Raw genomic sequence first — 14,363 nt, 5'->3', positions numbered from 1 at the left:
ACATACCAATGACTTAGATCCATGGGAAGAGCAAGGTCTTCCTTCCCCTTGTTAGTACAGACACTGGCAGTGTGTGCAGACAGTATCAGCAGAAGAGGGCCTATAGCCTAGGACTGCCCCCTCCAGAGACCCCCTGCTGAGACGAGCACCTGCCTCCTCATCCAGCTGCTGGTCTTAAATGCCGACTTTCTGGCTGCTGGTGCATCTCCATCAGAAGTTGGTCCCAGCTTTTTTGTCGTTTCTTTACTCCCATCACCCAGCGAGGTCAGTGCCAGCACCATGCAGATCATGACACATTCCCGCAATGCAGAGGGAACCCAGGGGCCTTGCGAACGCTAGGCCAGCACTCTACAACTGAACTATGCCCCTAACTCATACCATTGGATTCGCTTTATTCTGACACTGAAAATGCTTTTCGGGGCTCCTAAAATACACTCAGGGTTCTAAGCACTGTGGATAAATTGGCCTCATAGGGTTCCAGGTAAGGGGAATGAGAATGTCTTGGATGGACCTGAGGGGTGGGGTGGGGGGGACACAGGAATGCATCTGCATTGTCTTATGGAAGGTGCTACAGCTGTCTCAATCCAGCCCACCCTCACATGGACACGCTGCTCTTCCCAGAGCCTGGCTGTCCATTCCCACCTCTCTTTATCCTGAGTCTTCTAACTCTGTTATGTTCTCGCAACCTCAAGTGCCCGTCTAAAACAAACATCCAGTTCTGCTGTGCCCTTCAAGTCTTCCTAGAGCAAACCAGGGTCCTATTAGTGAGGCTCGCTACATTGTGAGCCCTGAAGGAGAGTGCATGCGTCAGTCTCCTGGAATCGGGACCAGGCTATGTGGTGCCAAGAGTCTGCCATTCTTTCCAGTCCTCACCCCTGCTATTAACCCACCTACATGCCCACACTGAGTGCCTACTTCAGGTCAGACCCCCTACCACTGACCGCGGGAGCTCACAGCATGAACCAAGTCATGGCCTGACCCACAGGGGGCTCAAGCCACGTCCAGATCCAGAGTTTCAACACTATCACCATCAAGGTGGACAATCTTTCACTGTATCAGCTGTCCGGTGCTCCATGGAATGTTCCCAAGAACCCTGACCTCTACCGAGTCCACGACTGTAACACTTCTCCTCTTCAAACTGTGACAATCAAAAAAACAAAAAAGTCTCTAGACATTACCAGCTCTCCCTCAAGGGCCGAACAGCTCCCAGCAGAGCCACCGACAATGGAATGAGAGCTGGCAGTCACATCAGAGGAGACTCAGAACAATTGGTTCAGAACTAGTGGGGCTCCACCTGCACACCCATGCTTGTGCTAAAGGGTAGAGTAACACCGGTCCAGCTGTGGGTGTGGGCTATCGGGTGCTTTGTAGCCAGAATTGCTGTTGAGCCTGGAGCTGAGCTGACCCTGGGGATCATGGTGGGTGGGAAGAGAGAGTTGCCAAGTGAGGTTAAGTCCTGTGGGAGTGAGAAAGGTGGCAGAGAGCATTGCTTAGGATTAGAAAATTATAGACAATGCGCAGGCTCCTCACTAGTCAAATCTACTCTTAAATGGGTATTTTGTTTGTCTATCTAGTAGTAATTTACCTTTTTAATTATAATAATAACTATTATTATTATTTTGAGGCAGAGTCTCAGGTGGCCCAGGTTAGCCTCAAACTCACTCTGTATCCATGACTGAGTCTGACCTTCTGATCCTCCCGCCTCCATTTCCCGGGTACTGGGAGTATAAACATGTGCCTCCGCTCTGCCCACTGAACTGCTTCCTCAGATTGTAGTTCTGCTTTTTGAGACAGGGTCCTACTCTGAGCCCAGTCTGTCCTGAAACTCAAAGCCTCAGCCTAGCCCTCACTCTTGCATGGATAGTTATTACAGCTCCCTCAGTCTGAGAGTCTGCTGTGACTACTGTTGGCCTCATACTTAAGACAATCCTCCTGTCTCAGTCTCCTCAAACTGGGACTACAAGCTTAAGGCACCATACTTGGCTAGAAGTAATTTAATTTTTAAAACAGTCTTTAATGAGTGTTTCTGCCTAGTCATAGCCCTGTCCCCATTCTGCTGTGGGATAATGCTCTTGTACACTGTTATTAAACCCTGTTATTAAGATTTGTCACTTGTATTGGTTTAATAAAATGCTGACTGACCAGTAGCCAGGCAGGAAGTATAGGTGGGGCAACCAAACTAGAAGAATTCCGGGGAGAGGAAAAATAGAGAGTCAGTCACCAGCAAGACACAGAGGAAACATGATAAGAATGCCTCACGGAGAAAAGGTACCAAGCCAACATGGCTAAACATAGACAAGAATTATGGGTTAATTTAAGTTTTAAGAGCTGGTTAATAATAAGCCTGAGTACTAGGCCAAACAGTTTGTAATTAATATAAGTGTTTCTTTGGGACTGAATGGCTGGGGGACCAGGAGGGACAGAAACTTCCTTCAATGCTATTCTGTCACTCACTGACCCTACTGTTCACGTTCACGTCTCCTGGGTGGTTTTGAAGGCTTGTGAGCATATGGGTTTGTGGGTGGTATCCTCTTTCTCTCTGTTTCTCTGTCTGTCTGTCTGTCTCTCTCTCTCTCCATGTGTATGTTCCCTGTGGGTTCATGCTTATAGGGGCCAGAGGTTAACTTCAGGTATTATTCCTCAGGACACCATCCACCTTGTGTTTTGAGACAGTTGTTCCATTGGTGTGGAGCTCACCAAGTTGTTTAAGTTGTCTGGCTAATGAGTTCCGTGGCTCCTCCTGTCTCTGCCTCCCTACTTCTGCTGTTACAGGCACATTCCACCTGGATCTTTTTTCCAGGTTCTGGGAATAGAATTCAGGACCTCATTCTTGCAAGGCAAAGACTTTACTGGCTGAGCTATTCCTAGGCCTCAAGTTCGTGTTTTTAAATATGAAGAATATTGTGTCTTTTCCTTTTAGATTTATCTAATTTTATATGTATGAGTGGTTTGCCTGAATATATGTACATGTATCATGTGTATGCTTGGTACTTGTGGAGGCCAGAAGAGGACATTGGAATCCCTGGAGCTGCAGTTACAGATGGTTGTAAGCCATATGTGCCTGCTGGGGTTCAAATCCCAGTCCTTTACAAGAGCAAGACTCCTAATGGCTGAACCCTGTCCAGCCCTGACTACATTGGCCTTTTACTTAGGTTTGTGGCCCCTTCTAAACCTCTAACTGAAAGCATTGAAAGCCTCAACCACACTGGGCAGGCCCAGCAAGTCTCTGAGAATTATCTCTGCATATTTTTTTTTGGCTAAGGTCCCCAGGATCGGCAGAATTTTTCCTGTAGCTGATGCTGCTCTCCTGCCAGAGGCTGGCTGCCTGGGGCGGAGGCCTCTGCTCAGCTCTGGAGGAACCCACACGGTCAGCAGAGGACAACCTTTTCCTCTCAGTCTATTTAAATTCAATTAGTCATTTGAAAAAAAAAATTAATTGGCTATGAGATCTGCTTACAGCGCAGGCAGGTGGCAGGCTGTCACTGGAGGGCTGGGCACGTTGATTAGAAGTGGCTGTGCTGACCCAGTGACTGTGACCCAGACAGAAAGCTTTCAGCAAACGATTTCTTCCATCTATTAAGATGCTGCTCTCGAGGAGAAAGAGCCAAAGAGGGAGACCAGAATAGCAGCCTAGCAGTAGGAGCCAGCCAGGGGACCCAAGGGGCCAGGCCTCACTCACCCTTATCTCTGCCCTGACGCAGGACTGACTGCCTCTTCTAGACACACTCCCAAAAGTCCTTGGCTGTGCTGTGGGCACCCAGGTTAGACAACGTGAACTGACAAGTGGCTGTACATTTTAGGTGGCTGGTGGTGCACCCTCCAGGGCAGAATCCGATTCAGAAGGTGGGGAGGAACAGGATCGCCATCTTCACGCCTGAATCCCCTGTCCTCAACTAAGACCTGCAATTCTGTTCTGAAATCCAAGGACAAATCAGGTTCTCCTGAGTGGATCTGGTGTCTTTTTGGTAGGTCCGGTGTGGGTACTGGAAAGTACGGACTGAGTTGGGCTCAGTTGGAATTCTAGTACTTGGGAGGTAGAGGCAGGAGGATTAGGAACTCAAAGTCATCCTTAGCCAGAGAGTGAGTTGGAAGCTAACCTGAGCTACATGAAAAACAAAAAGGAGGAGGGAGAGGGAGCAGGAGGGACAAGGACTGAGAGAAGACCAGATTAGAGGAGACTTGTTTGTGAGTTCCCTGCCTCTTTATCTTTGCTGTCTTCTGCCTGCAGGTCTCTTGTGCCCACCAGGCCTGCAGAGGGCTCTGTATTCCCAGAAGACTGTATACCCCGGGGGTTCACCCTAATCCACAACCCTGACTGAATATTCACCAGCAAACAGTATGGAGAACTCTGGGGAACAGACATGTTTGAAGAGAGATGGAGAAAAAGAGAAGCAGCTTCGAGACAGAGTTCGCCTAAGGGAGGCTCAGCCCCACTCCCTAGGCGATGCCCTAGTCTGAGAGGAGAGACAGGACCCCTTGAAGAGAGGAAAATGGCAGAACACGGCGGGAACCAAGAGAAAGGCACACACGTAACTAACAGGAGCAGAGAGGGGCCCAGCCCACTGGGAATGAGCTGGGAGGAGATCCAGAAAAACCAAAAGGAAGGGAAAGGAGAGTGGGCCCCTTCCCTTCTCCTTCAGAGCCACCCTAGGGTGGACACAAGCTGAGAGATAAGGTGCACCTCAGGGGCCCCAGCCTCATTTCCAGATTGAAACAGCCATGGAGGAAGCATGAGAAAGGGAACTGAACTGCCTGTCCAGCCCAGATTCCCGCCCTCCTCTGTGTAGTGCCGATCTGTGTGGTCTGCTCCTCTGTCTAGAGTGTTCCAAGGACAAAGTACAGTAAAGGACTCTAGAAGGCACACAGCAGGAAGGTGTTGGGAGTGTGCCTAATTCCAACCCTAACTTGAATTTGTAATTTTTTTATATTTCCCCCACTCCTTAGGGATGGGAGCTGAACATAAAATGCATATCCTATGCTGAGCCACAGTTCCACGGAGACAGTGCCCCCTGCAGGAGCTAGGGCGGTAAGACGCCTCCCCCAGCTCATCTTGACAGACTGGGAATTTGGGGTTTCCCACTGTACTCAGCTGAATCCCAGAGAATTTATCTCGCCAGTTGTTGAAAACTGGTATCAGGCATCAAAATCAAATCATGCAGTTTGCTATATATTTGTTTATAGGCAAGACTTAAATTCAGTTTCACCTCACTCAGGAGAGTTACTGTCTTCTCTAGGCCCCAAAGCAAGGGATACCAGGTTTTCCAGACATTAGAAATAGCCATTTGTGTATGTATATGTTGGTAGGTGTGTGTCTGTGTGAGTGTGGAGGTCAGTGGTTGACCTCTAGTCTCGTCTTTGTCTCTCTGCCTGTCAATCAGTCAGTCAATCAGTCTATTCCCCCCCACCCCCCCCCCCCCTTAGAGCTCACTGAACCCTGAGCTCACTAGTTTGGCTAGGCTGACTGGCCAATGAGACCCCAGGAATCACCTGGTGGTCTCTGCCTCCCCAGCAGGTCACAGGTGTGCAATACTCCACCCAGATCTCTCTGGGATTTGAACTTGGATTTTCATGCTTTCACAGCAAGCCTTTACCCACTGAGCCATCCCTCTAGCTCAGTGGTTCTCAACCTTCCTACCATTGCGACCCTTCAATACAGTTCCTCATGTTGTGTTGACCCCAACCAGAAAATGATTTTGTTGCTACTTTAGAAGTGTAATTTTGCTAGTTATGAATCGTAATGTAAATATCTGATATGTGACCCTCCCCCAAAGGGTCGAGACCCACAGCCCAAAGTTGCCTTTCCTCAGTTTTATTCTGGAGCAAAATCCCAGGCAGGCACCAGCTCCTCCTGCCTGGACGTTCAGATGCCATGAGTTTCAGGTTGCCCAACAGTACTCTGCCTAGCCTTGTGCTTCATGTGGAGGCTGCCGTTTCTGGTCCTCCTCCTCCTCTCTGCCTCTTTGCTGTTGCTACTCCTTCCTAATGGCTTTCTGCAGTGCTATCAGTTTGCAAAATCCTTCCACTCCTGGAGGAGGATTAGCAACTTTTGAGTGGCTGCTCTTTAACATTCAGGAAGTGCAGTTTACATATGGGAGCGATCAATCACTTGCTCCAGATGGTAAATGTATTTCTTTTCACCAGAAACGGAGCAGCAAACATTCAAATTCATCACCAACACAACATTTAAATTCACATCCATTTCAACCTGACATTCTTAATGGGCTGGTAAAATGGAAATCAGTGTTTTATCCTAGATTGTTGACTGTTTTAAACAGTTTATAAAAATAAGAACTTGGGATTAAAAATAGTTATTAAAGCCAGGCGTGGTGGCATGCTCCTTTCATCTCAGAATCTCAGCACTCAGCAGAGGAAGGTGGATTTCTGTGAGTTCAAGGCCAGCCTGGTCTGCCCACTGAGTTCCAAGCCAGCCAGGACAATGTAATAGGCCTTGTCCAAAACAAACAGGAAACCTTGCCAAAGAAAAAAAGGTTGCTTTCTGCCAGATCACTGCCATCAGGGACACGAGTCACATGCAGCCCACCATGCTGGCCAGGGGAACCAAAGTGCCAGGCAGAATTGGTTCACAGGGCCAGTGCACACAGGTGTGTGTGGAATTTACCCATGATACCAGCTGCTCCAACATCTGCAACATGGAAGGCCCTGTTTGAGGGTGATGTGCTCACCCTACTGGGGTCAGAAAGAGGTTCAGAGGCTGTGCTGAACTCTGCTGGGTCCTTTGCTTGGTCCAGGGGGTGGCCTAAAATAATACGTTTGTACTGTTATGTTAAAGGAAAAAAATCTCACTACTTGCAATTTTCAAATACTCATCTGTCATGTATGCACGTGTGTTATGTGCATGCATGTACTCACACATGCATCTGAAGGTGTGTGAAAGCCAGACATTGGTATCTTCTTTAATAACTTCCAACTTTATTTTTATAAGTAGGGTGTTTCACTGAACCTGGAGCTGGATGACTGGCTACACCAGCTGGCCAGGTAGTCCAGAGGGTGTCATCTCTGCCTCCCCAGTTCTGGGAGGACAGACAGATGCCACCGTATCCAGTTTATTACATGAATGCTAGGATGTGAACTTAGGTCCTCATACTTGCACTGCAAGTACTTTGCTGAATGAGTCATTTCTCCAACTTCTCTATGGCTGTAGGGTATCTCTGAATTCTATATTCAAAATAAAGACGTAGTTTAAATGAACATACTTTAAAATTTTTTAAAAACTATTTAAAGATGTGCGTGTGTGTGTGTGTGTGTGTGTGTGTGTGTGCGCGCGCGCGCACGCCATGTGTGTGGATGCCCTTGGAAGCCAGAGGTGTTAGATTCTCTTGAGCTGGAATCACAGGCAGTAGTGAGTTGCCTGGTGTACACATTGGGTATGTTCTGAAAGAGTAACATTCACTCTTAACCTCCAAGCCATCTCTCCAGCCCTAAAATTCTTTGTAAAAAGATGTCTAAGTTGTTGTACTGTGTATGTTTTACCCACATCCATGTGAGTGCATCACTTGCATGTATCAGATCCACTAGAACTGGAGTTATGGATGGTTGTGAGTAACCATATGGGTGCTGGGAATCAAACTCAGATCCTCAGCAAGAGCAACAAGTGCTCTTAACTCCAGTACAAGATGTTTATTTTAAATTATGTGCACGTGTTTGAGCACATACAAGTATGTGTAAGTGTGGTGCCTTTGGAGGCTAGGAGAGGACATCAGATCCCCCAGCTGGAGTTTCAGGTGGTTGTGAACTACTTGACTTGTGTGCTAGGAGCTGAAATCAGGCCCTCTGCAAGAGTAGTATATACTCTTGACCACTGGGCCATCTCTCCAGTCTCCGATGGTTATGTTTTTAAAACATTATTTTAAAACATTTTAAACATCATTTTAGTATTTGCCTTACCAATATACAAAAAAAAAAAAAACCAAAACACTTTCTTCTGGACAGTACTATTGAAGGAATTAAAACTCATGGGATCAAAGACAGAGTTCCTGACAGTTGTGAGCCAGGCAGTTTGTTGCCTGAGCCCTAAGAACCTCTGCCCCATTCATGTTTCCTATGCACCTGAGTTGGGGCTTCACTGGTTAACCAATGACTGCTCCTGTGTGCTCTGTGTGAAGAATGGTTATTATGGGTTGAATGTGACACTTTGCCCCCAAATTGGCATGTTGAACTCTTAAGCCTCAATATATCACAGAATATGACTGTATGTGGAATCATACTTTTAAAAAAGGTGGTACATAAACTGGGCAGTGATGGTCCATGCCTTTAATCCCAGCACTTGGGAGACAGAGGCAGGCGGATCGCTGTAAATTCGAGGCCAGCCTGGTCTACAGAATGAGTTCTAGGATAGTCAGGGCTACACAGAAACCCTGTCTCAAAACAAACATAAAAACTAAAACCAATAAATCAAAAAACAAACCCCTAACAGTGATACAAATAAAAAAGTCACACTTACACCAGTGTGACTAGTGTCCTTGAGATTAGGACTCTGACAACGTAGCTGGAGGGACAACCATGTGAGGACACGGGGAGAAGACAGCAAGGAAAAACAACCTCAAAGGAAACCAATCCCACTTACAACTTGATTTTAAATTTCCCATTTCTGGAATTGAGACATATGAATCTCTGCTGTTGAGCTATCCTAGTCTATGGTATTTTGTTCCAGCCGCCCTAATGGATGAAGAAATGTACCATCTGCAGACCACTGTCCTCAAACTATTATTCATTAGGGTTCAACTATTGCAAGCCACAGAAACCAAATCCAGTCAATAGCAGCACACAAGGAATGTCCTCAGGATACCGGTGCACTCTATGGAACCTAAGTGAAGGTCCACTGCCCTCTGAAATGCATTGAATCCAGGGCTTGGGCTGTCAAAATTCTGGCTTTTTCTCTGTTGCTTTTCTCTCTATGACAGTTTTTAAATGCTAACTAAATTTTGGATTCTTGCTGGGAGAGACTGACTGACCTAGCTGTTGTGAGGGCCATCCAGCACACAGGCAGGAAAGAGCTCATTAGGTATTAAGTCCTCTGTGGTAGGAAGGATCTGCCCCACAAGGGCAATTAAGAGAGTATCAGATTTATGGTCAAACCTTAATTTATCACAAAGTACAAAATCAAAGCAAGAGTAGTTCATGATCCACGCTGGTGCGACACTGCTTGTGGCCACACAGCTGCTTCTCAACTGAAGGAGGAGGACAAGGGGCAGCTCCAAGAACAAGAACAGCCTTGTGCTCTGAGCTGTATGGCCACTGGAATCTCACAGCTGGCTGAGGGTCAACCGCAATTCCAGCATGTAAAATTTTTCAGTAAAGTGCAGCTTCAGGCTGGATTCACATCTGGAACCTAAAATCTTACCAAGGAGAGAATATGAGGTGATGCTGATCATTCTAAAGATATGAGCACAGAAAGACGATAGGCAGCATGGAACCAGCCTGACCAGCCAGAGCCCAGCTAGAGCTTCAGTCCCTGACTGAGCACAGTGCAGCACCGTGTCTTCTCACCTGTCCCATGTACTGTGGGTCTAGAGACTAAGGCTCCTATGCTGTACTCTGGTTCCCTGACTGCAGGCTCAACAGGAAATGTTGGTCAAATGCTTGCTGGGCTCACATAATCACAAACTAAGCAGGAAAAGAAGAGAAATATCCAAGTACATTTCTTTTCAAGATAAAAACTTTATTTTACAATTTTATAAAGCAGCTTTACATTAAGCACAAACAAGCCATTTAACTTTGTATAGAAACAAAATACCTTTCCATTTGAAAAAATCAAGTTTCGCTGTATATAAAACTAACATGTGCACATTGTGCTTGGACTGCAAAGTCTGTACAGCTTTACAGAGGACCACCCTTCAGAAGGGCATCCGGTAAACACGTTATTGCATATTTGACACATGGCATATACCCCACATGTACAATGGAGAAGCGAGGAAACAATTACAAGAACGAAAACAGCAGCTTTTGGTGAGAGTCTGTACACCAAAAAAGAAAGAGTCCCGCCACATCTGGAGAGTGTGCTTGTGTCATTTCTGCACCTGCTCATGGATGCTGCGTGGCTCTGGAAGGAAGCCATTATATACAGTAACTCCTAAAGGGTCTAACCGCCCTTTGTCTAGAAATTTTGGCTGGTTTTACTACTGAGATGGCAACAGATTCACAACATGGAAGCTAACTCAGATAAGTGACTCAAACTAGTATTTTTAAAGAAAAATTTAAAGAAACATAACAAAAACTTAAAATACCCTCCCCATTCTCTCTATTCTCAAGATAGTAAACATTTACACGATTTAAAAACCTAGGAAACTTTGTAATTTTCCAGAGGCAAAAATGCATGGGTCCCAGGCAGCGCTCCTCTACACATGCCCAGCTCTCCCGAAGCAGCATCACCCCATCTGTCAAACACGCTGCGGATCCCACATTGCAGGCAGACTTCCTGCACACCTGGAGTCTCATTATGTCAACTCCCGGGTGACGAAGGCATTCTCAAGTCTGAGAAGCCAAGCACTGACAGTGCTGTCACAGGTCAATGTGATCTCTTAGGGAATTCTGGGATCACAACACAAGTCAAGTAGCTGTTGCAATGTGGAAGGCAGTGGAAAAGCAACAGCAGCGAACTGCCATTTCTGTATCAGAAAGAAAACAAAGCAAATTTTCCCTCTTCAGTGGAAAAGGACAAGCACATTGGTAAGGCACTGGTGTTTGTCACAGAAGCAGTACCACGATGATTTCCCTGACCCCTCTCATCTGAAGACCAGTATGCAAACATAAAGCAAAGTCGGGACCACTCTAATAACAAATCTGATAGAGTGAACAGTGTTCCCAGGTAGGGAAGCTTGTTTTGAACATCAGTACTGAAAATAAAAAGGGAGTCCTCATTTTTATTGCTGAGACAAATGTGCATGTTCAGATGTTCCTGAAACACCGTGTATGTGAGACTCACAAAAGTAAAAGCTGGGGAACCTAATGACCACATTGGGTTCATTGTAGGAAAAATTAAGGTGTGGTCATATAAACTGGGAGTTTACACTTATTTTTCAGTACATATCTGCCTCTTTTGATATCAATATGCTTTATATATGTATCATTTATATATGTGTGTGCATCATATATATTTCAACAGTTTCAACAGTTAGCTGAATTCAACAGAAGTACAACATGTGGGCAGATCATTCACGTGGCTCTTAAACATGCATCTGACCGATTGCATGGATAAGCTCCACTGTTTGTCCCTAGAAAGTGTGAGACTCATGTTACCTAACTATCTCCATATTATCACACCATAAACAAAAACCAGAGCAAAACCAATCCTTGTTGCTTTTACCTAATGCCTGAAGCCCTACAGCAGACACTGTCCATGGCACGAGGACTCTGAAACCCTTAGGAAATCTGATGGCACACAGACAGCAGACATGGTAGCGTCTCTTCTGTTTCAAAGGTGGAATCACTCAAAATGAAGTTTCAGAGAAAAAGTGAGGACAAGAAGTGATGGTGAAAAAGCAATGGTGACAATCCGGGCAGGAAAACCTTCACTGAGACTCCTGAACATAACATTTAACCCCTTTAAGGGGGAGAAAAATCCTAAAAGGGATTGATGGTAGGCTTCAAATCATTAGGTCTGTCACAAATTTAGGCTTATAATTAACATTCTGGGCAATGTCCTCAAAATGGACAAAGCTCCCAAAGTGTAGTATGAAATGAAATGCAAGGTTCCAGACAGTGACAAAGACACACTGCGCTAGGGGCAGAGATGGGGAAGATGATTATCAAACGTCTACTGATTGCAGATCAAGTTTCATAAAACATAACATGTCTGTAATTTCTTGTGCAGTCAACAAGTTTCATTGTAGTTGTGCTTGTGCTATGTGACCATGAGACCTGAACAAGGCTGTGTTTAAATATACATAGTTCAAGAAAACCATAATCCAAAATATTTCCCATATATAACTAAACAAATGCAACAAATACTCACTTCCTCCCAAGAAATGAACCTACAGGAAAGAAACACTGAAAAACACAGTCCACGATCCAGGTTATACGCACATTTACTGCAGTACAGCACACCGTTTTCTAAGAGCCTGCTTTCGGCATAAATATAAATAATCACATTTTAAAAGCACTCCATACTAAGTTTTAGGTAAGTGCTGGGCAGCAGGTTAGCAGCGGCAACTTACCGTTACTTTTCACAGACAGAACGACTCTGCATGGAGGCCTAAGTGACGAGCAGGGCAGAGATCACATCTTTGTTCAGCGCACGGACTACTTTCAGTGCCTCCATTTCTAAGCACCTGACCCATGGAATGCCATTGTTTCAGAAGACTAACTTTAAGGGTCTCTTCTCATGTTGCTGTGACCCATAAACCCCGAACATACACCATTTTAAATGTGTGGCGTGCTGCTGAGCTCTGCCGCTGACAGAGCTCGGCCCTCGAGTCCGAAGAGGCTGGAATGCGCTTTTGGTTTGGAGCTCTAGTTGTGCTTTGCCCTGCTGCCCTTCAGGTAGCTTTTCCACCTCTTGACAAACTCTTTGAAGATTGGAGACTCATCGATGGTACTGAGCAGCTGCAGCTGGTTGATGTGGGTGGTGTGATAGTCCCAGCGGGCCAGGTTGGGAGCAATGCCCAGCATGAAGTGGCGAAGGTCATAGATGGTTCCAGAGCCAGTATCATACAAGGGCAGCATGGCTTTAAGAGATTCCATGCCACGCTCATACAAGGACCTTGCCTCTTTCCCAAGTTTCTCCCCTGCTGTTTCTTTTAGGTCATAGAGCCCAATTAAAGAATACATAAAGCCATTTAAAACAAAAGAGCTAGGTGTAGTTGGATATTCTTCATACCAGTCATGTTTATTCATAAACACAGCTTTAACTCCATGCTGCTCTGACAGAAACTTGTATGGGGCTGTTGCCCTTAAAGCTGAATTGAGGAATATATGGTCTTTTGTTAGAAGATAGGCCCTGACTAATGTAGAGATGGCTTGCCCTTGTGCCATAGCAGAGTACCACCCTGGTTCTAAAGACTTAAACCCTTCCCCTAACTTCCGGGTCACCATAATTGGCCAGCCACCTTTCTCATCCTGGTTCCTCACTAGCCAGTCACTAGCAGCAAAGAATGCAGCCATGTGGGCTGTGGTTGAGATGGTAATGTTGTCCAGGAATCCCTTCCCTTTTGCAATCAATCTAACCACCTTTTTGGGCATGATTTTGGTTGGCTTGACAGCTTTTGTGTTGGAAAGACCCACTCCTTTCCTGAGGTCAGTGACCAGGTCTCTGGTAACTGTACTCCACGATGTTCTGGGCCCAATGCCGTAGTATATATCCCTGTCTTTAAAAGCAATTAGCTGGGTGTTTGAGACATAATGCACAGTGAAGAGCTGATTCTTTTCTGTGGTCTCCAGAACCACAGATACACTCCCATTTGTTAAGAGCTTGAGGTCAAATGAAATAATGAAGTCTTTTGTGTTTCCCAGCTGTAAAGACACACCTTCACTGGTTTCTGTGGGGAATAGACCAAAGACGGGTTAGAATAAAATAATTTTAAACTAGAAATTTAATTGCAATTTATTCATGATAACTACTAACCCCCAAAAATTAACTCCAGTATTATGTTAACAAATTTTGCTAAGTAGCAAACCTGGTGACTTCATGATGGCTTCTCCTTACATTGACTCTGTCAGGTTTACAGAAAGGATTCAGAGCAATTAACTGTCTTTTCTAGACCTGATGCCAACTGGTCAAGAATCACTCATTATTCTAAATATACTTATTCCATAAAAGGGAGGAAAAATAGCTGAGAGCTGGTTCAATGCATATTAATACAAGAGCATTAAAGTTCTAGGTAGAATGGTACGTATGAAATTCATTTCTAATGCAGCTGGTAAGTGTTTTACACTCTAGACCTAACATGATGCCTGCCTGCTTAGCCATGGGTGTGCACTGTTACACTCCCACTTTACAGGTGTGCAACTGAGACACACAGTCAAGTAATCTCCCAAAGGACTGAACCCACACTTTCCAGTCTGGCTCTTAATCTGATGTTGAAAAAAGTGCTTATTTTTATATTCTCTGGAATTATAAACAAAATTACTGGAAATTAAACAATGGGATTGTGTTTAACATAAAAGGAAGGAAGGGGAAAAATACACTTTGGAGTTAAAAACCCTTCACAGCTCCTGCTCATCCAGCAGCTCTGAAAAGACCTTTCCAAGTCCCAGTTTCTTCAAGTGTTGGCAGAGGCAGTATCACTTTGGGGGTTAATTTTGACAGTTTAAAGAAGACAGTGGCTTAGAGTAGTGATAAATGTTGGCAACTACTGATGCTAATTACCACATGCTAATAAAATGGCTTAAGCTGTTTTATTTGGCAA

At 45.3% G+C, this 14,363-nt stretch overlaps 1 protein-coding gene across 2 annotated transcripts in view; it reads right to left on the bottom strand.

The window, feature by feature from the left end:
- Positions 1-9,664: 9,664 nt before the first annotated feature.
- Positions 9,665-14,363, bottom strand: part of Glce (glucuronic acid epimerase) — a 70,511-nt gene continuing 65,812 nt past the window's right edge. For both annotated transcript variants that reach the window (XM_041679730.1, XM_041679728.1), the window contains one exon: positions 9,665-13,493. In XM_041679730.1, the coding sequence (XP_041535664.1) occupies positions 12,469-13,493 (1,025 nt within the window). In that variant the 3' untranslated portion in view covers positions 9,665-12,468. The remainder of the gene's footprint in view (positions 13,494-14,363) is intronic.

Source organism: Microtus oregoni, unplaced genomic scaffold (genome assembly GCF_018167655.1).
Source record: "Microtus oregoni isolate MIOR12 unplaced genomic scaffold, Mior012 000032F_ref0000030, whole genome shotgun sequence".
Taxonomy (NCBI): Eukaryota; Metazoa; Chordata; class Mammalia; order Rodentia; family Cricetidae; genus Microtus; species Microtus oregoni.
The sequence above is the reverse complement of the archived record's forward strand: the minus strand, read 5'-3'. Positions and strand labels throughout refer to the sequence as shown.